This window comes from Microtus oregoni, unplaced genomic scaffold, assembly GCF_018167655.1.
Source record: "Microtus oregoni isolate MIOR12 unplaced genomic scaffold, Mior012 000031F_ref0000149, whole genome shotgun sequence".
NCBI classification, from domain to species: Eukaryota; Metazoa; Chordata; class Mammalia; order Rodentia; family Cricetidae; genus Microtus; species Microtus oregoni.
The window spans coordinates 21,714,186-21,736,006 of NW_024543090.1; the positions used below are offsets into that span (position 1 = coordinate 21,714,186).

General features: G+C 40.3%; 2 protein-coding genes across 6 annotated transcripts in view; one reads left to right on the forward strand and one right to left on the reverse strand.

The window, feature by feature from the left end:
- The window catches only part of Tmem87a (transmembrane protein 87A), a 48,719-nt gene extending 35,889 nt beyond the window's left edge, over positions 1 to 12,830 (reverse strand). For all 4 annotated transcript variants that reach the window (XM_041678795.1, XM_041678793.1, XM_041678794.1 and 1 more), the window contains exons 1-6: positions 12,533 to 12,830; positions 11,273 to 11,333; positions 8,321 to 8,406; positions 2,968 to 3,084; positions 764 to 817; positions 636 to 680 (exon numbers count right to left, since the gene is read on the reverse strand). In XM_041678795.1, coding sequence (XP_041534729.1) covers positions 636 to 680; positions 764 to 817; positions 2,968 to 3,084; positions 8,321 to 8,406; positions 11,273 to 11,333; positions 12,533 to 12,688 — 519 coding nt within the window. In that variant the 5' untranslated portion in view covers positions 12,689 to 12,830. The remainder of the gene's footprint in view (positions 1 to 635; positions 681 to 763; positions 818 to 2,967; positions 3,085 to 8,320; positions 8,407 to 11,272; positions 11,334 to 12,532) is intronic.
- Positions 12,831 to 12,862: 32 nt separating this feature from the next.
- The window catches only part of Ganc (glucosidase alpha, neutral C), a 56,075-nt gene continuing 47,116 nt past the window's right edge, over positions 12,863 to 21,821 (forward strand). Inside the window, exons 1-3 of one of the 2 annotated variants that reach the window (XM_041678791.1) lie at positions 12,863 to 13,709; positions 15,096 to 15,158; positions 17,693 to 17,801. In XM_041678791.1, the coding sequence (XP_041534725.1) occupies positions 13,681 to 13,709; positions 15,096 to 15,158; positions 17,693 to 17,801 (201 nt within the window). In that variant the 5' untranslated portion in view covers positions 12,863 to 13,680. The remainder of the gene's footprint in view (positions 13,710 to 15,095; positions 15,159 to 17,692; positions 17,802 to 21,821) is intronic. The other variant, XM_041678790.1, reaches the window with a different exon arrangement.

Sequence of the window (21,821 nt, forward strand, 5' to 3'; positions counted from 1 at the left end):
AAGAGGAGACTCAGTGAGGGCCCAGTACTGAGGGTGTAGAAGCCAGAGGCTTTGAACAGACCAGTGGCCATTGCAGTGAACACTTACAGGTAAAGATGTGTGGACTGAAGGTTACACTGTGAACCACTGTGTCACACCACAGCTTCCATGTTCTTTTTTTTTGTTTGTTTGTTTGCTTGCTTGTTTTTTTTTAATTCTCTGTGAAGCACTCCTGTGTCCTGGAACTCACTCTGTAGACCAGGCTGGCCTCAAACTCACAGAGACCCACCTGCCTCTGCCTCCCAAGGGCTGTGATTAAAGGTGTGTGCCACCACCGCTTGGCTTTTGTTGGTTTTTACTTTATTTATTTTATTGGGGCGGGGGGGAGTTGCAAGGGTAGAAAGTGAATAGGAAAGAATAGGTAGATAATAGGATCACGATGCAGGATGTGAAGTTCAGAGAATCAATAAGTGCAAAAAAATTCTAGAAAATACAAAGAATAAAAACCATTCATAGTATAATCTAGAAACAACCATTACCACCATTTTGGTGTGCAGTTTTTGGTCTTGATTTCCATCTTAAATGTTACAACACCAAAAGAAAACTATCTGAACATCAAACATACATGCTAATGCCCCAAATGCCCAAATACTTACAGTTTTGTCCCCTGTAAAGGTAAGATTTGTTCCATTCTCCTTAGCCTTCAATTAAAAAAAAAAGAAGACAGAAAATTACTTCACAGTTTTTACATTGTTCTCAGAAATATGTAAGGAAAAATAATTACCTCCTGTTTTTCTCCTAAAAGAGGGAGTCGATGCATAAGATCCCCAGAAAAGCTCTATAAAAAAATTAAATATTTTTTTAGTAAAAGTTCAAAATACCTAGAAATGATTCATGAAAAACATATAATACAGTAAAAAAAAAATAGTAACAGCATCAACAGACAACAAAACTTGCAATTAATTACAAACAAGAAAACCCTGCTAGGCATAACATGACCCCAACTGGCCCTAATCTTTCCACGCGGAAGGTAACCCAGAATGCCAAAGCCTTAGACAGAAGCCACATGTCTGGAGCAGAGAAGGGCAGCAGAGTCCCTCTCATTCAAATCAACAAGACGAAGCTTAACATCAGTAGTTGTATTTTCCTTCCTCGGTAATTGAATTGTACAATAGACTGGAAGACAGTGTACCCTATGACTCTGGAAAGACGACAGCAGACCTGAAAGTAACAAGACGCAGCAAGTAGCTCTTTACAATCAAATCCAACCAACCCTTCCAGTTGAAGAAATGAATTTAAAGAAAAGATAATAAATTACTCAATGTCAGTTTCTTCTGTTTGCCATCAATTTTGAACCATTTTTAAATTTCTCTTTTCCTACTTACTCCATAAAGTCTAAACTAAGACAAAACTCACAATTTAATTATCAATTACTTCATTTATTTATCTGTTATTTAATTATAATCGTCTACCCATTACTTTAGTGACTGAACAGAAAACCTACCTCTGCTGAACTATATGCTACTGTATAGCAGTTTGCTAAACATATCTAAGCAAATGCAACAAAGACAGAGTGAAGCCGCTGTTAACAGTAACAAGAACTACCTGAAGTGGTGGAGCACGCCTTTAAACCCAGCACTCGGGAGGTAGAGGCAGGCGGTTCTCTGTGAGGGCAGCCTGGCCTACAGAGTGAGCTCCAGGACAGCAAGAGCTACACAGAGAAAAACCTGCCTTGAAAACAGAACACACAACAACAACAAAACCCCAATAACAATAACTTTTCAATACCTCTAAAGCTTTTCTACACACTTTAAAATTTTCCATCCAAATACCATGTTAGCTCCTGTTTCTAAAGGATAAAAATGAATTTCAGGCCTAGGCAATAGCTCAGTGGGAAAAGTGCTTGATGCTCAAGCATGAGGACCCCAGTTTGGAGATTCAGCAACTACATACAAAGCCAAGCATGGTGACGTAGTATGTAACCCCAGGATGGGGGAAGCACAGACAAGTAGATCCCAGGAGTTTACTTGCCACCCCATCTACCTAAAGTAGTAAGTGCTAGGTACAATGAGCAATACTGTCTCAAAAAATACAGTAAAATTATATGAAATAAGGTAGAGAAGTGAATGAAGACAGCCTGATGTCAATCTCTGGCCTCTGCATGCACATGTATGGACAAGCGCACCAACATACACAGTATAGGCTTATATAGACACACACACGAAGTTCACAAACTTTAAAAAAATAGAATTTAAATAAAAATAGCATTCATGAGATTACATATTTATGTAAGCATTAATAAATGTAGAATCCTATTATTATTTACCTCTATATATTATTCACTCTTCTTTACACAAAGATGTAAAATTTAATCATAAAGTAGCAATGCCCTTTAAGATATATTATAAAATCTAAAACCTCTGATTATCTGAAGACATATCAACTAAATAAGAGAATTAAAATTTGTTTTGCTAAATGACCATTAACAGAGGAGTAGATAAGTAAAATGTGTTATGTACATATAACAGAATTTAGCGCTAAAAGGGGATCAAGTTTGGGTACATGCTATAACACAGAAGATCCTAGAAAGCACAAAGTCCATATCAAAAAGATCAAAAACTCAAATGCTCTATGAAGTATCCAGGATTGTCACATTCATAGGGACGAAGCAGAATAGTAGATAATGAGGAGCAGGAGGAGATGACTGACTCCTGAGTGAGTACCGAGTTCAGGTTAGCAGGACGACAGTGACAAGGGACAGTGATAACTGCACAGCATGAATGAACTCGAAGCTACGCAATCCAACATTAAGAAATACAGCAACGTAACTTTCACAAGAATGTGCTGTGAACAGATCACAGTGATCTTCTTAACAGGAAGATCTCTTCTAGAGGAACGATCTATCATATAAACAATGGCCATAGGAGAAATTCAGACATTACTTTTTTTCACCTCGTCTATTTTCTTCCAAACACTGTCAGAGGTTACCTGGGCTTTATAGAGTTCACTACAGTTCTGAAATAATTTTGATGACGTTTGGTATCTCCCAGATAAGCCTTTTTTGTCCTTGAGATTTTTTTCCAAATATGTGTCTACTTCAGTTGCCTAGAAAAACAAGGAAGACACAAAGTTTTAGCTCACCTGTTGCAAATCAGGTTAGAAGACAACAAAGAATCAAACAGTAGTACAAATAAAACTGCCACTTTAAAAACCAATAGGAGAGGCCTGGGGACATGGCTCAGTGCATGAAGTTCTTGTCTTAAAAGCACAAAACCAAACTGTGACGTCGAGCTTCAGAACCTATATAAAACAAGCTGGGTGTAGAGGGCAGTCCTTGCAACCCTAGTGTATGAGAGGTGGAGACAGGCAGGGTCCTAGGGCTCACTGGTTGGCCAGCCAGTCTAGCCTGCTTGATGAGATCCAGGCCAACGACAGACCTTGTTTTGAAAACACAAGGTGGAGGGCATCTGAACACCTGAAGCTGTCTTTTAGCCTGCACACATAAGCCTGGATATGCACAGGCACACCAGTGCACATACATATACATTCTCTCCCTCTCGCTCTCTCTCATGAAAGATTACATGATGGCCAGCAAGATGGCTCAGAATGGAATGTGTGACAACCTGAGCTTAATCCCTAGAATCCACGGTGGAAGAAAAGCCAACTCCTAAAAGCTTCCTTCTAACCTCCTCCACAGTGTGCTGGGACACACACACACACACAAGTGCGCAAGCACACACTTTAAAGACTATATAAGAATATTCAAGAATCTAAAATTAGGCTGTCTCTGCATCTGGCAGTGAAGGGCAAGAAACAAATTCAGGTCAAAATAATGAGAAAATGCAATTTCCCCATATTTGCCCCGTCTTATAAAAGAACAGATGGTGTCCAGCTCCCTATCACAGGAAACCATAAGCACAGTTTGCTCTTCAGTGTTGCTTTCTGCAGTTCTAAAAACATTAGCATATGTCCCTTTTCAAGATAAATATCATGCCTGGGGGACTGGAGAGTTGGCTCAGTGGTTAAAAATGACTTGTGGCTCTTGCAGAAGAGCCAGGTTCAATTCCTAGCACCCACATGAGGCACACGATTGTCTGTAACTCCAGTCCCAGGGGATTGACACTCTCTCTGACCCCTCAGACACCAGGCATGCATGTGGTGTACATACATGTAGGTAAAACATTCATATACATAAACAGTAAACCAAATAAATCAAAAAAAAATATTTTTACAAATCATGCCTAGAGAGGGTTGGTGTCATGTCCTTGCTGACTAAAGGACCTGACAACAAAAACAATAGTAACAGTAAAAGGAGACTAGTTAGAAGGCTCAGCAGTTAGACTGATAGTAAGAGGAGACTAGTTAGACGGCTCAGCAGTTAGACTGATGGTAACAGTAAGAGGAGACTAGTTAGACGGCTCAGCAGTTAGACTGATAGTAAGAGGAGACTAGTTAGACGGCTCAGCAGTTAGACTGATAGTAAGAGGAGACTAGTTAGATGGCTCAGCAGTTAGACTGATAGTAAGAGGAGACGAGTTAGACGGCTCAGCAGTTAGACTGATGGTAACAGTAAGAGGAGACTAGTTAGACGGCTCAGCAGTTAGACTGATAGTAAGAGGAGACTAGTTAGACGGCTCAGCAGTTAGACTGATAGTAACAGTAAGAGGAGACTAGTTAGACGGCTCAGCAGTTAGACTGATAGTAAGAGGAGACTAGTTAGACGGCTCAGCAGTTAGACTGATAGTAACAGTAAGAGGAGACTAGTTAGACGGCTCAGCAGTTAGACTGATAGTAAGAGGAGACTAGTTAGACAGCTCAGCAGTTAGACTTTTGCCACCACACATGATGGATGCCAGAGCCCATGGGGTAGAGGTGGAGAACTGATGCTCACAGGTTGTCCTCTGACACACAATCTTTTAAAAGAAGAATCTAAAATTAAACTCTACAGTACAGAATTCTGGGGCAAGTATATTTGCTGTTGTTCCAGAAAACCCACATTTGGTTCCCAGGACACATACCGAGTGCCTCACAGCAGCCTCTAAGTCTAGCTCCAGAAGTATGACACTCTCCCCTGGCATACACACATGTGTAAGCACACACACAAATAAATAAACAAATCTTTAAAATAAGGTACAGAATTATAGTCCCTGACTCACAAAAAGGTAATTCTCTAACAATTCTGGGAAGACTAGTAAATTTTCAGATAGAAACGTTTTTTTTTCCTTTTTTTTTTTTTAAAGATTTATTTATTTATTATGTATACAACATTCTACCTTGATGTATGCCCGCACGCCAGAGGAGAGCGCCAGATCTCAGTACAGATGGTTGTGAGCCACCATGTGGTTGCTGGGAATTGAACTCATGACCTCTGTGCTCAGTGCTCTTAACCTCTGAGCCATCTCTCCAGCCCCCTAGAAACGTTTTTTTAACCTCACGGTTATTTGATCAAATTAACAAAATCTATAAAAAGATAATTTACGCTCATAAGCTTAGGGTGTAAAGCTGTTGTTGCCAATCATAACCCATTTCTGATAGTCATAAAAAATTACCATGTTACCATCTCCATACTTTAAAAACAATTATGTGTACATATGTGTGTGTGTGTGTGTGTGTGTATGTTTTTGTACACATGATGCCCCCGGAAGCCTTGGATCCTCTGAAGCTGGGGTCACAGGCAGCTTGTGAGCTCGGTGGATGTTGGAAACGAACTTAGGGCCTCTGTAAGAGCAGTGCATACTATATTCTTGACTGTGGAGCCATCTCTCCAGCCCTTCTCCATACTTTTATCTTGTAGCAATCCAAAATAACTATTTGTATGTCTTGTGAAGACAAGATATATGTATATGTATGTGTATATATGTGTATTTGTGTACATATTTGTGTGTGTGCGTGCATGTGTGTGTATGGTGAAATATCTGTAACCATTTGTAAATCTGGAAGCGCCATGGAAACTAGGGTTTTAGATTTCCTGGAGTTAGAGTTATGGTGGTTTTGAGTAGTATGACTAGGTGCCGAAAACAAAATTCAAGTCCTTTGCAAGAGCAATATAGATCAATATAAGCTCTTAACACTGAGATTCATGCCAATGTTATATAACGAACTCGGCCAAACTCAAACGCTCCTATAAAACTTCACTACGGAAGCTGGGGATGGAGCTTAGTTGGCAGGATTTACCTAGCATGAATGAAGCCCTGGGTTATATCCCCAGCAGACATAAAATCAGGCAGAGCAGAGCTCAGCAGTTACGAGTACTGGCTGATCTTCCGAAGGACCCAAATTCAATACCCAAAACCCACATGCAAGCTCACAGCTGTCTGAAACTTTAGTTCCATAGGATCTGGTGCCCTCTTCTGGCCTTCAAGAGTACTGCACACATGAGGTACACAGACATACACAATGGCAAAACACCCATACATGTAAACTAAAAATAAAATCTTTAAAAGTACAACAATTTATATTATAAAAAGTTCATTACTAGGATTTCTTTTTTTTTTTTTATTACAAAAGACACTTTACTGCTAGGGAATGGAACAGAAAGATACAGCTTCATGTCCAGGAAATTTCAGTAGCTCTGCGGACAAGAATTACAGGGAGGGGAGCACCTCCCCGAAGGTTGGTCCTTTAATCATTGCAGATTTTTAAAAACACTTATTCAATTCATTAATAGGATTTTATTTCTGCATTACAATTAACCTTTAAGAAAGGCCAATAAAACGCTGTGGCATAAAGGATATCCCAACTACATAAAAAAGGTCATTAAAATACCATTCACTTTTCTAACCATGTATCTTTATAAATTCAGATTTTTTTCAACAAATATTTCAAACAATTTATTTCAGGACTAAGTAAAGAACAAAGCACAAAAATCTAGCTGTCTGAAGAGTGGGAGGAATGAGAATATGAACAAGGAGGTCAAGACCGTGATGGTTCATCCACTGAAACAGTCTACCTGAGCTAATGGGAGCTCACCAACTCCAGCCAGACTGGGAAGGAACAAGCATAGGTCCAAACTAGTCCCTCTGATTGTGGTTGACAGTTGCGTGGCTGGGGCAGGCTGAGAGACCACTGGACTGGCAGTGGCACCAGGATTTATCTCTACAGCATGCACTGGCATTTTGGGAATCTATTCTCTTAGGATGGATACCTTGCTCAGCCTAGATATAGTAGGGAGGGCCTTGGACCTTCCCCAAAGCAATGTGCCTTACCCTCTCTGAGGACTGGATGGGGGTGAGGTGAGGTGGGTGTGTAGAGGGAATGGGAGGAGGGGAGGGAGTGGGAACTTGGATTGGTGTGTGTAATGAAGGGAGATTTTCTTTTCTTTTTTTTTTTAATAAATAAAGATGGCAGAAAAAAATCTGTCTCTGTCATGCCAGATTTTAGTTAAAGACATCTAGCAAGATCACAAAACAATACTACTCCTCTGGGATTTTTTTTTTTTTGAGACAAGATCTTATGAGTTTGTTATTGCTACTTAAAAATAATAAATATCTTAATATTTTGTTTTATCTTCTTTTTAAAAGTTATTTTATTATTTTATGTGTGTTTTTTATTATTTTATGTGGGTGTTTTTGCCGCATGTATATCTGTGCACCAAGTGTCTGTCTGTGGACACCAGAAGAGGGAGTCAGATACCCTGGAAGTGAAATTACAGTTAGTTATAAATTGGCATGTGGGTACTGGGAACTGAACTCAGGTCCTCTTAATCACTGAGCCATCTCTCTAGGCCTTAATTTTTAAAAGAGGAAACCACTGAAACAAAAGCCTTGTAGAGGACCAAAAATTTGTTCAGCAAGTAAAGGAATCTGCTGCCAAGCCTGGAGAACTGCGTTCAACCCCTAGAGCCTACACAGTGGAAGGAGAAAACAACCCCTCAAGTTATCCTCTGATGTCCACACTCATGCCGTGGGTCATGTGCGCAAATACACTAACAGTAAATGTGAGGGTTTAAAAAAATTGAAAAACAAGGGCTTTTTGAGTCCACAATTTTTTTGTTTGTTGTTTGGTTGGTTTTTGTTCTTTGAAACAGGGTTTTTCTGTGTAGCCCTGGCTATCCTGGAATTCACTATGTAGACCAGGCTGGCCGAAACCTGGAGACCTGTCAGTCTCTGCCTCCCAAGTGCAGGGGTTGGAGGTGGGCACCACCAGACCCAGCCACAGTTTTTAGATATGAATTCTGAGACAGGAAGCCTGAGAACTGCTGACACGGTCTGCAGACCGGGCCAACTGCGCTACAGTTTCAGCTCCGCTGTTCCACACACTACTCTTTCTTCTGTAAAGTTAAGAGGTTGGGGTCAGATGATCATTAAGTACCAGGAAAAGTCTGTATTTCCAAATTCTTTACCTTGAAGCTATAGATCTCATTGTAGCAATCAGCACTTTTCAGAAACCAGGTTATATTCAAAGACAGATCACAAGGCTCTCCATCAACTATGAAAGAAGAAATAATTGTAAATACAAGAGAATTCCAAAAGAAGCATTCCTCCAGCATATCTCTATTAACCTATGGCCTATTTATTTTCCACCCTAAACTGAGATACTTAATATCCCTTCTTTAAACATAAGGAAATCAAGTCATACAAGCAAAAAAGAAGTGTTTGTTCTTTCTTTCTTGGTGTTTGTTTTGAGGCAGGATCTCATTGTGCAGCCCAAGCTGGCCTCAAATTCACTTCCATCCCTCCATCTCAGCCTCCCAAGTGTTGAGATTACAGGAGTGAGCTAGCGTGCTCAGATGCCCAAGTAGCCTTTATATACTATCCTTCAGAAATGGTAGCTAAGCACATTTTCTTTCTTTAACTCTTTTGAAAATTTAGGTCTATTTCTATGTCCCAAACCTCTGATCTATATTGAAAAAAAACTAGGCATGATAAGGCAATCCTAATCTAAAACTATTTTTAGGTTATTTTATTATTCAAGTATTTACCAAGCAGAACACACATATACAAAGGTTGAATAGTTAGGTTAAGAATAGAACGGAGAAAAGCAAATGATCAAAGATCTTTTTTAAAAAAGGTCACAATCTTACTGGAGAAATACAATATAACAGTATCAAGGATAGCATAATATTCATGATTGTTAAATGGTGATTTAAAGAGATCCACTGAGAGAATACTCATGGCTTGGGCCTTGAAAGTCAGCAAGAATGCATAAACGGGGCTGGAGAAATGACTCAGCAGTTAGAACTGAGTTTAGTTTCTAGCACCCACATGGTAGATAGCTCATGGCCGTCTGCCACTCCAGTACCAGGGATCTGTTATGATGCCCTGTCTAGACTTGTTGATTCCACCAGCCTAGCTCCAGGTTCGAGAGACCCTGTCTCAAAGAAAATAGTGGAGACCAACAGATACAGCACGACACTTGGCATCCTTCTCTGACCTGCACAGGCTCACCTGTACCTGAACATATACACACCATCGTACATAAACACATGACAAAACCCCACATAGTGTGGAACACAATTATTCTAAAGAACCCAAGCATCAGTCTGAAGATGTAAGAAGGTAAACCCAACTGTCCTGAGAAGCGGGACAAGATACTACAGACTCCTCTGTGCAAACAAACCAAAAATAAACATGATGGCAGTGGGTTCTGCTTGCTGCCTGTAATTCTAGCACTTGGCAGGTATGAGCAGGAGGATCAGGTATTCAGGGCCAACTTCAGCTACATGAGACTATTTCGAAAAAAAAAACCAAAACAACAAAACACATACACAAAAGAATAAAAATAAAAAACAAATATGACTGCATTTAAGAATTTACTTTTGTTCACAAAAAAAAAAACATCTAATTAAAACTTCCTCTTTGATTTCTGCTGAGGAAGAAAAAATACTAAAGATTCCTTACATTTTGAAAGTGTAACATGAATAAGTATGATTACACTTAGGAAATCTACTTTTTTTCCCTCAGATTTATTCACTTTATGTGTATGTTCTACTCACATCTATGACTGCATATCATATGCATCCTGGTACTAGAATTATGAACACTTGTGAACCACCACCTGGGGTACAGGGAACTGAACCTGGTTCTTCTGCAAGAACAAGTGCTCTTAACCACTGACCTATCGCTCCAGCCCCAGGAATTTACTTTCATTCAGAGCAAAAGATGCAATCAGGAAGTTATAACCTACATCTTGAATACTAACACTTAGGAGGCAGAGGCAATCAGATCTCGATGAGTTCCAAGACAGCCTGGTCTACATAGTAAGCTCCAGGACAGCCAAGGCTACCTAGAAAGACCCTGTCTCAAAAAGCAAACAGTAATTAATTAATTAAAATAGATATTACAGTGATGATATAGATACAGTACTTATCCCCATCTCAAAAACAGAGCAACCCATGAACATTTAATTCCAAAAATAACATTTCAAAACTAAAAGGGAAGTTTTAGTGCACATGGGACATTTAGCTCCAGATCCTGCAGTCATCTCACTAGACAAACTGGTTTTCTTCTACACAATCCCAACTTCCTTAATATCCCTGAACTCACTGTTCCTGGAAGCTTAAACACTCCCTTGGCAAACAGAAGATCTACTGAGTATCTGAGCCAGCAGTCTGACAAAACTCGGCCATGTTTTCAGTAAACAGCTAACAAGCACACAAGAGTAAAACCAGTGATACTTCTGACTCAGAACAGGTTTAAAAATGATGCACGCAATCAACCAACAAAATTAAATATAATGCAGCTGTAATGTAATTAAATATATACATAATTTTCATAAACACACATATATACATTCTATATAGCATTATAGTCAACATATGAATTCAATAGATTATACATTCAGTATGTAATATATAATACAAATACATAATATAAGCTACAAATAATCGTGTATTTATACATAACATAGTAAACTGAAAAACAAAATAAAACAAAAATTTATACAAGTATTCTGAATGTCATTTATATTATGAATTCAGTTATACTAAATGTTTGTATCTAAACAGTGTCAAGCTAATAAATTTATGGACTTAAAATGTTTTAAGGCGCTAGGGAGATGGCTTTGTTGGGAAAATGTTTCCCACACAAGCATCAGGACCAGATTGGCCGACCAGCAAGCTCCAAGTTAAGAGACCTTGTCTAAAAAAAAAAAAATAGGGTAGATAGGAAGTGAGGAAGACACAAGTAACTGAGCTCTGGCCTTCACATGCATATACACACGTATTCATACATGTATTATGTTCATTCATTCATACATGTGTATGTTCATTCATTCATACGCACGTGTGCGCACACGCACAAGCAGGCTAAGGTAGAAAATAAGCTCAAAAAAACAATACAATTTAAAAACTCACATTTCAATAAGATGGTAGTATTTCTAAAAAGAATCTTTCCAAAACTAAAATAATTTTTCCCCTGCAAAGATAAAGAAAAGATAATTAGCATCAAGGCATTTTGATTTTCAAGACAGACTATGAATACCTAAATTTATAAAATATTCACATTAATTTTCTTAATCAAAAGGACAACACCACCTTTTCTTTTAGTGAAGGTCAATCACATTCAAACTGTTGGCTCTCGCCTCTCAGTGTAGTCCTGATTTCCTACCCACAGGTCATAAAGCAGGGACTATCAATGGGAAGCTGCTACAAATCTCAACTTAACTTGAAAGCATCATCGTAGGGTAAAAGGGGCATGATTGCCAAGGCCTGCACTCCTGAGATGGACAGTTCCTTTTCTTCACTCACTAACCATTCCTAACAACCACCAACCACAGCTTTCAAATAATCTTTGAATAGTTTCACTTTTAAATTTAAAAGGACCCAAGTACTAATTATTTCAGTAACAGACAATTATAATTCAAAACCCAAAACCTTTGCCAAATGAGTAAAAGCTGCAAAATTTGCGATGCAAATGTACAATGAACAGGACAAAAGCAAAACAAAAAAAGTCAACAAAAACAGTTAATGGTTTTTAAAGCAGTTCTTGCCCAAAATCTGGGTTTTGTGGTTCAAAATACTACTCTGACTCAAACGAGGTCTTCAAACTGGGAGGGGACTAGGTCAACCTATCAGTTAACAACCCAAACGAAAGACTATCCTTACGACGTTACATTTTAGAGTTGTTCCATTCTGGCAGTTCTCAAGTTAAAAAGCATTTTAAAAAAAAAATCCCCATGTCCCCTAATCACAAAAATACTTCGAAGTTTAAACCCAATCAAGCCATCTCATCCGTAGAAATATTTTTACAACAAAATTAAAATTAAGACACTAGAGTTAAGGACTCCTATTTATTTGTCCCTTTCATCTAAGCCTAGGTAACTGGATTTTGTGACATTCTAGCTGAAAGAGACATGGACCTGTGCATCAAGTTTCTCTGAAGTTCGACGCTCAAAGTTCTGACTTTCCCCGTGAGAAGTCGCTTGGCTCCGACACTCCTCTCAGCTAGGGCAAACAGTGCAGCTCTTGGCTTAAGCAGGAGAGACCCCGCTGGCACACTCTGGGTATCCCACCCTCTTTGGAAACCGACTTTCCTGAAACCATCCTGGACCCCTTGGGCCACCGTAGCCCCACCTCTCATCCCCCTCCAGGCTCAGTAGCGACTCCAGCACTCACCGACGGCATCGGAATGTGCCATTTTGATCTATCCGCGGCAAACACGGGTGCTGGTCCTGCACCAAAAAACGACAGTGGGAACGGCTGCGCCCCCAAAAGAAGAAAGACGACAGGAGACACCTGAAGCCACGCAGCTACCGCCATCTTCACAGCCATGAAGCGACTACCCAAAGCATTGAGCCTCCTTCCGGCTGACTAGTCCCGCCTTCTTCCGGCTTGTCTCACCCTCTTCCGGCTCTGCTCTGTGGGCGGGATTATCCGGGTCCTTGAAACTGCGGCTCTTCCCTCCGAACGTCAGAGCGCGCCAGAAACTTTTTGTCTACTGCACAGGCGTCTTCTCGTCTCAACCCGAGCGTCGCCTAAGGCTAACTAACGGAGAGTTTGCGGCCCGAGACTTCCCTCTGTTCTTCTGCCCTTAAAGGAGCTTAGGGCGTCGGTCAAGTCTCTGCTCCTCCCTCTTCTTCCCGCACTTCACCCTTTCCAAATCAAGGTCAGGCGCCGGTCAGAAGTCTGTAGAAGCGCGCGTTCTGGATGCATGATTGACATCCAGTAGTGAGTTCTTCGGCTGTGGAGCTGTGGAAGCAGAGCCTGGAACTTGGCAGGGCTGGAGTAGAAGCGGTTCATGAGCTTCAAAGTCCCCTTTAACCACGAAAGACTGCAGGTCAGCTGCAGCAGTTTGCCCGGACATCAGCGTCCAGCAGTGATCCAAACGGCAGTCCCCACTCAAAGCTAAAAGTGGAGAGAGACCGGGGCAGCTTTCGGTTTCACAGGGTGACAGTCACAGAGACAGACCCTGAGGCTGTCTCGGTACTTCCTGTTTCTCACGCTCTAGACTTTAACCTTTAGGGCTCTCTGCGTGCACGCCTCCTCGGCCAATAAAAGCAAAGTTCCTCAGCCACTCTCAACCAATATTTACCAAGTATCTCCCAGTAGACCCTCTGGTTTGCGCCTGAGAAAAATTCCCGGAGAAAAAGTCAAGATTTGTCCCCCGCCTCTTAAACACCTGGAGAGGACTCTTCTTTCCCATAAATTTGACTGTGATGAAGTACGGGTCATGATTTAGCAAGTCTGCTTGTTAACTTCTTTTAAAAGATCGTCAGAGGCCGTGGCTTGAGAGTTAGGAGTCAGGCAGAGTTAACAGGGAAGCTATGGAAGCAACTGAGAAAGAGAAAATCAGGTAAAGACCAATTGCTCCCGCAGGAACTTACTCCAAAACAACCTTCTAGCTTTGAAAGCTTCACTTAAGGTTTTAATGGCACTTCCTTGAATGCTTGATATTCGCTTTGTGGTTCTTTCCTGCTTCTGCTGGAGAGTTGAGTAATGTTAATAGCTAACCTCTTGAAGTACTTCCAGGAGGGTTAGGTAACTTTAACAGTGAAAAGGTTGCCTTCCAAACTCTAAGACGTGACTTTTAAGCGCGCTTCATTCTGCCTTTAGGTGGTTCCATCTCTTCCTGTGCCACTCCACAGCTCCTTCAAAACTGGAAACCGAAGTCTGCAAGGCCTCCTAATGCTTGCACACTTGATGAAGATAAGCAGTACCAAAAGACCGAGTTTAATGAAGGGTTTCATTTTTACCACGATAAAATACTTTCTTGGCATGGCTAAGTGTTTCTGCCTCTCCAGGCCTGTTTTCATAGTTCAGCTTCCTTCAAATTTATGGACATGCTAACTGCAATTGCAGGAAGACACACCTCTTTACCTTCCCCCTCCGCCTGGTAGCTTATAGTTGTTTTAACTAACTGAAATACATATATATTCAAGTGGTAGTGTCCTTCTTTTTACATTCTATTCCAGATGCAATACTTCTGGAAACTTGGTTTGAAAGGATATTAATCTCTCTATTGTTGGAATCCTCTGGGAAGTTTTGCCTTTTATGTTTGTTCCTATTCCGATGCTAGCAGCTGGCAAATACCTTTTTTTTTTTTTTTTTTTTTTTTTTTTTTGGTTTTTCGAGACAGGGTTTCTCTGTGGCTTTGGAGCCTGTCCTGGAACTAACTCTGTAGACCAGGCTGGTCTCGAACTCACAGAGATCCGCCTGCCTCTGCCTCCCAAGTGCTGGGATTAAAGGCATGCGCCACCATCGCCCCGCAGGCAAATACCTTTCTGAGAGGATTTGGAGCCTTGTCTGTGGTTGCCTGTTAGACTTTAGCAGAACATTTAGGCAGTCTATGGCTTCTTCAGGTCTAACCTCTCAGGAAGTAAATGCCCTGAAAATAGGTGAGGAGGCTCTTTGCCTGTTTTGGATTTAGATTTCAGATTTTAGTGTTGTGGTTATTATTTTTAAAGCTCTTAATTGGCAGTGCCCTTTCCCCATGGCTTTCAGACGAAGCCCATGAAGATGCTCTGGTTCAGTTTGGTAGTTTTACAAAAGGATATTGTTCTGCTGCATATATCCTGTTGCCCCATGAAGTCTTAAGTGACAGCAGTGATGGAGTTTTGCAATGCAGAGTAAATTCCAAAAGTTTATTTTGCACACGTTTATACTATAATTAGGGAAGGTACAAACAATGAGCTCACAGATGTTATATAAAATGTATCTCTTAAAATGTCTTCTTCTTTAGTGTTGAAGATGAAGCTGTGGATAAAACCATTTTCAGAGACTGTAGCAAGATTGCTTTCTACAGGTAAGTAAATAGACTACCCAGAAAATACTCCTGTCAGTATTTCCAAATTAATTCCACTAAGCTTTTGAGAACTGGGGGCAGGTGGGGGGGAGAGTTAAGAAGATGATCTTTAGGAAAACTAATGAATCATTTTATATACTTACTATTAAATAATTTAAATTGTATTTTTTTTTTTGGTCTTGGTTTCTTTATGTAGCCCTGGCTATCCTGGAACTTGGTCTGTAGACCAGGCTGGCCTCCCAAGTGCTGGAATTAAAGGTGTATACCACTACCACCCAGCCTGTATTTTATTTTGAAAGCTAAAATATTCTTAAAATGTGCACTTTCAAAGATAATACACTGACCTGGCTTGAAAATCATATACGGTACATATTGAAAGTATTACTCCTGCCTCTACTTCTCCATCATCTTGTCCCTTCAAGTCAGCATATTTATTAATTTCTTATCTATTCCTCCAATATTTTTCAAAAATACATATATTCTTATATCACCTCTTTCCTTACACCTACAAATAGATTTCTATATGCATTGTTGTGTGCCCCACACACACACTTTATATATTTAGTCGGGAGAGCTCCCCTTCAGTACATGGGCGTTTCCCTCTACTTTGTGCTCATGGTATCCCACTGGGTAGATGCTCTATCTTTTGTTTTAGAGCCTCGGGTTGTGGCTTCTTTTTAATCTTTTGCTCTGAGAGTGTTAGCATCTGCAGAGATGTGTATGTTATTCTCTATACCTGCAAGTGATTTGTGGGAGTGGAGCTGGAGATGTGACTCCATATCTTGTGCAAGGCTCTAGGCCTGATCCTCAGCACTAAGGAAAACAAAACAGTAAAAACAAATGAACGAACAACAATAAAAAGTAGGATTTCTAGGAATTTGGTAACTGGATCAAAGAGTAAATACAAGAGAAATGTGTTAACTATTGATATATTTCCCTCTGTGGGTATCTTTTATACTTACTTTAATATTTTTGAGGATATTAGCCTAGAAAAAAAGTGCCTTTAAAATCATCTTTTAAAACGTCTAGTTTGGTGGGATCTGTGGATTAGTTGGTTCAAGAGCCTGATTTTTACCTATTTTTATATGGTTTTGAACCTGAAATCATGTAAATTAATTTTTTGTTTGTTTGTTTAATTTTGTTTTTTGTTTGTTTATTATTCAGGACATTGTCTCACTCTATAGATCTGACTGGCATTGGACTGACAACAGCCTGCCTGCTTCTGCCTTCTGAACTGAGATTAAAAGTGCTATGCCCCATGCCCAGCAAAAATTGTTTCATGTATTTTTAAGTCTTTATTTCAGTCATTCTCTGTTCTAGGGGGAAGAAAAGATGTTGTTTTAACTCAAAACAGTTATTTTAGAGGAAGGTACCTTGTTAAACCAATAGCCCACACTGAATTTCCACAAGAATCTATGTATCTACTAAAGTTCCATTTCATGAAAAGGAGGAGAAAATTTGAGCTCATAAAAGTTATCTTTCAAGTTTGGGATGGGGAAATGGCTTAGTAGGTGAAGTACTTGCAACAAGACCTGAGTTTAATCCCTAGAACATATTATAAAACTACCAGTCGTGAGCACTTGCAATCCCAGCCCTGGGGAGGCAGAGACAAACATGTCTCTAGGCCCTCCTGGGCAACCAGCCTAGCCTGCTCGCCTAACCCCATGCTAGTAAAAGACACTGACTTAAAAATAAAAAGAACAGTCTCTAAGGAATGAGACCTGAGGTTGTTTCCTGGCCCCCACTCACATGTTCATATACCTATATAGGCACATACACCTGTACATGTACATACACATAACACATACGAAAGAAAGAAAATATGTAATATGTCCCACTTTCTCAATAAACAAGACAAGATGCCATTCTTGAGCAGTATTATGTTGAAATTAATGTTATTTCAGTGATAATTTTACTAGAACATTAGTAATATATTCTTGGTACTTTATAAGAGTATCAGTACTGTCTATGCCAGTCACTTACTCTGATAGTAAATTTTACTGACATTGACATAATGATATAGTCTATTAGATACAGACAAGTAGCAAGCAGTTCTTATATAGCTGTATTATTTTGTTCTTATATTGCTTTTTATTCCTGTGATTAAAGACAATGATCAAGCCTGGCGGTGGTGGTGCACACCTTTAATCCAAGCACTTGGGAGGCAGAGGCAGGCAGACCTCTGTGAGTTCGAGGCCAGCCTGGTCTACAAGAGAAGTCAGGACAGGAACTCAGTGCAGGAACCTAAAGGCAAGACCTGAAGCAGAGACCATGGAGAAGTGCTTCTTACTGATTATCTCCCCCCCCCCCCCCCGCCCCCGCTTTCTCAGCTACCTTTCTTAAACCATCTGCAGCATCACCCATGGTGGGCTGGACCCTCCCACATCTATAAATTAATCAAGAAAAAGCTCCCACATACTTTCCTACAGCCCAGTCTGTTGGAGGCATCTTCTCATTTAAGGTTCCCCCTTTCCAAATGACTCTAGTTTGTGTCAAGCTGACAAACTAACCAGAACAATACTCTGTATCTGTAGGCGGCAGAAACAGCAGCTCTCCAAGAACCCCACCTACCAGGCATTGTTAGATGCAGTCACAACAGAACCAGACAGGACCAGCTTCCAAATCGTCAGTGAAGCAACTAAGGTGAGGTGGAAGAACAATTTACTTTTGTTTATTGGGATTGAACTATATTCATTTTTTTTGTTTTTGTTTTTCAAGACAGGGTTTTTAATGTATCCCTGGCTGTCCTAGAACTCACTCTGTAGACCAGGCTGGCCTTGAACTCACAGAGATCTACCTGCCTCTGCCTCCCAAGTGCTGGGATTAAAGGTATGTGCCACCACCACCAGGCAAATTATTTCTATGGCAGCTATCTATGCCTTAGTAGCTTTGTTAGAGAAGAAATATTACACACATACACACACACACACACACACACAAACACACAAACACACTGATCCTATATTAATTCTCTTTGAGGGAGGGCTGCATGTGGCCCAGTTGACCTCCAGCTTTTTACTTGACTGAGGCTCCTCTAACTCCCTACCTCTTTCCTCCGTCTCCCAAGTGCCACAATTACATGCTTCTGCTGCTGTATCCAGCCAGTCTTACCTCCATAGTAATGTGAATATCAATGGAGAGATTGTCTGTGTATCACATGTTTCTCTAGATGTTTTACATGTGTTATTTACTTTTAACTCGTTTCCATAATGTACTTAAGACATGCATTGTATTGTCCCCAATTATCAAACAAGGAAAATGAAATCTAGGAAGACATTTGCCCTGTGTTACATAGCTTTAATTTTCTGTCTTTGACAGATTCTGCCAAAGATCCATACACTTTCCAGCTCTGTATTGTAGAATAGTTTCTCATGAAGCCTGAACAAGGGGCAGATTCAACAAATGTTCAAAATTCAAAATTTAGGTTGCCAAAGAACCTATAAGAGTGTTGTGTAGTAGAAAATCCAAGACATGAGGATTCTGACTCTGAGCTTTTTCACTAGCTGATCACCATAGCTCCTACAACGTAAAGAAATTTCAGTAGGATATTTTAAGGACTTTTGTCTCACCTTTCAGTTGATCACACTGCTTCGTATGTGTCACGGAGATGGGTCAGTTACGGAATTATTTTGAGCTGGATCAGAAGGTGAGACTGTACAACTCCTAACCCTGACTTTCAGTACTCCTCCACCTCCTAAGCGCAGTTTAAGCTTCTAGAGCCTCTCAGACCAATATGCATTAGCTGGTATTTCTTGAAACAGAAACAGTTTCTTAAGACTGTGGTCTGGGTCCACTAACCGCTCACAGTGACTCCACTAACTGTCCAACTGCTTCCAGTTCTCGGCCAGTTGAACGTTGTGTGAAATCTCCCTGTGACTGCACAGCTCCTGTTGTGTAATGCTGTATTGAGGAAATGCAACAGAAAACAGCATAAAATTATCCCACAGTGTTGGAGGAGGTTCTCTAGGACTTTAATTTAGAAACTACTAGTATGCCACAAACTTGACTCCCAGATTAGTGATCCCACAAGACTTTCCAGGAAACTTTGGGCTTACCACCAGATGTCAGGCACTTTCTTGTCTTGTTTTTTTCTGATAATTTTTTAATTTACTTGTTCTCTTCATTGTATCTGACTGCAGCAAGTTGTAGTGGCCATGATCTGGAAATAAAACTCTTATCAATCCTTGTGATGGCTGAGTGCATAGAACCTGTTGAACAATCCACTGTCATAAAAATGCCAAAGCAGCCAGGTGGTGGTGGCGCACGCCTCTAATCCCAGCACTCAGGAGGCAGAGGCAGGCAAATCTCTGTGAGTTTGAGACCAGCCTGGTCTACAAGAGCTAGTTCCAGGACAGCTAGTACTGCTACACAGAGAGACCCTGTTTCAAAAAACAAGAAAACAAACAAAAAAAAAGTGAAGGCAAAGAAAATAAGGTAGAATTACTTCAAATACCATAAATAAACCAAAATTCACTTCTTAACACAACTTGACACCAATTCAGTGAGTGCTAGACTCCTGCACATGCTTCCTTATGTTGTAAGAGATCATTCTTTTCTCTTTGGATCCTAAACATTGAGAGGCAAGGTAATTCAAGTCACGTGCCAACCAGAGCCTAACAGATCTGGATGACCTCCAAAAAGAAGACTTTAGAGTGCAGAGGGGCCCAGAGGATGGATCTTAACACAAGACAGCACATAGCTCAGAAAGGAGCCAGGAAGTCCATCAAGAAAGAGCAAATTATCCGAAATGTCAGCAGCAAAGCCCCCAAGACTGAGAAATTTGTGGCTACTTAATACTCCACGTTCAAATATCAAGACTGTATTGGAATCTGTGTAATCTGATCTCAAGCAGATGTATATTTTAAAAAGTCACCCTGAAATTCTGCCTAATTACATTTTAATGTTCAAGTAAGATGTTCAGGTAACTAGGGGGATTAGGATTCCGTGCCCTCTATTGGTTTGATGGACAGTAAAGATAATACTCTTCAGACAGTAATCTGAGAAGTTGTCTGTACTTCCTAACCATCTCATTGCATAGGAACAGGGTCAAAGGTCATTCCTAGGCTGAGACAAATGTATTAAGGACATGGTCCAGAGATTTAGAACAAGCTGCGTATGTGCATCTGATAAGAATGAAAGCTTTTTTCTTTCAGGTTCAGAAAGACGAAGTCCAGAATCTAAGAGGATCATATTCAGCTCACAGCTGCACTTCTTCAATTGCACTGAGCAGGCAAATTCTGACAAACCAGGAACTCCTTGTGCCTGCCTGCCCAGCTGCCTAACCCCACACTCTTAAAACCTTAAACGATTGACTTCAGATTTTGACTTCTTGTCAATCTTGAAGTCTAGTTCTTTTTCTTAAATCCACTTCTAATAAGCAATGAGGAAACAGAATCAAGCTTTAGCAATATTCTCTTAGTTTGCTTTGGCTGCATAACAAAATACCAAAGACCGAGTGACTTAAACAACAGACTTGGTTTTCAAGAAGCCAACACCCACATCAGGAAATGGCTCTCTTCCTGGCTTACAGACCTCATATCCCACATGATTGGAAGACACAGGCAAAGCAAATTCTATTCTTTTCTTATAAAGGCAGTAATTCCATTCCAGGGACTCTCCCCATGAGCTCTCATAGGCCTAATATCACATAGCAGTCAAAAATAGTACATTTGTAAATATACAGGTAAATGTCCAATAAAGAAGCTGTTAGAAGAAAAAAACTAAGGAAAATGATTAGAAAAGTGTTTACTTTAAAATTCTGTTCCGGTTTGATTTTTCCCTCCTACTGTTATGAACGTTTTGCCTTGAATGAAAACATGACACAGGTTGGACAGCAGAGACTGGCCTTTTGGCGCTAATATAGGGAAATGGATGTTATCCATTAGTGAGATTAGCTGGACTAAAGCTTTATCTTTAATGTAGTTTATATTGCTAACTTTGGTGTTTTCTGCTGATTTGATTAAACATTTGTAAGCATTTTTACTTTCTTTTGCAGCCTGTTAGCGTGGTTTCACCAGAGATGCTTCTAGCAGCTTCTTTAAGGATCCAAGTATATCGCTAAGCCTCTGTATGAAGTTACTCCTTGCCTCTTCATTTAAGTGGGATTAAGATGAGACTTTGCCAACTAGCCACCTCCTCAGCAGATGGGGCACAGCTGCTCCTTAGCAAGTGGTGTTCATCCTGAGTGGCCAACAAGCAGTTAATTGGGAACTGGCCAAACAGAACCATACCCGGATAGGCTAATTGCCCTCCAGAAATGGGCTAAAAATTAGTGGGAGGTCACTGTTGTTCCATAGAATCCATGCTTGCAGTTATCACAAATAGCTGAGACCATTAAAAATAGCTAAATAAATAACACACTATAATATGCAAACAAATAAGCTGAAAACAGCTAACTTGTATATCTAGAAAAGGAGTATGGCATGCTTGGACACAGGTTGTAATGCCGCTAATCATAGCATAGTTTCCGTTCCCACCAGTTATTGCATAAGCACTGCTCAGAGTCTTTGCTGAGTTCCAAGGGAACTACTGTTCCTCCTCCTGACCTAATTGAGGGCTGCTATGACAAGATCTAACGCAGCCCTCTGGAGAAGCTGTAGGCAAGCTCATCTGGTGACCATCAAGGCTTTTCATAACTCAAATGAAGGTTTCCTCAGTAGAGTG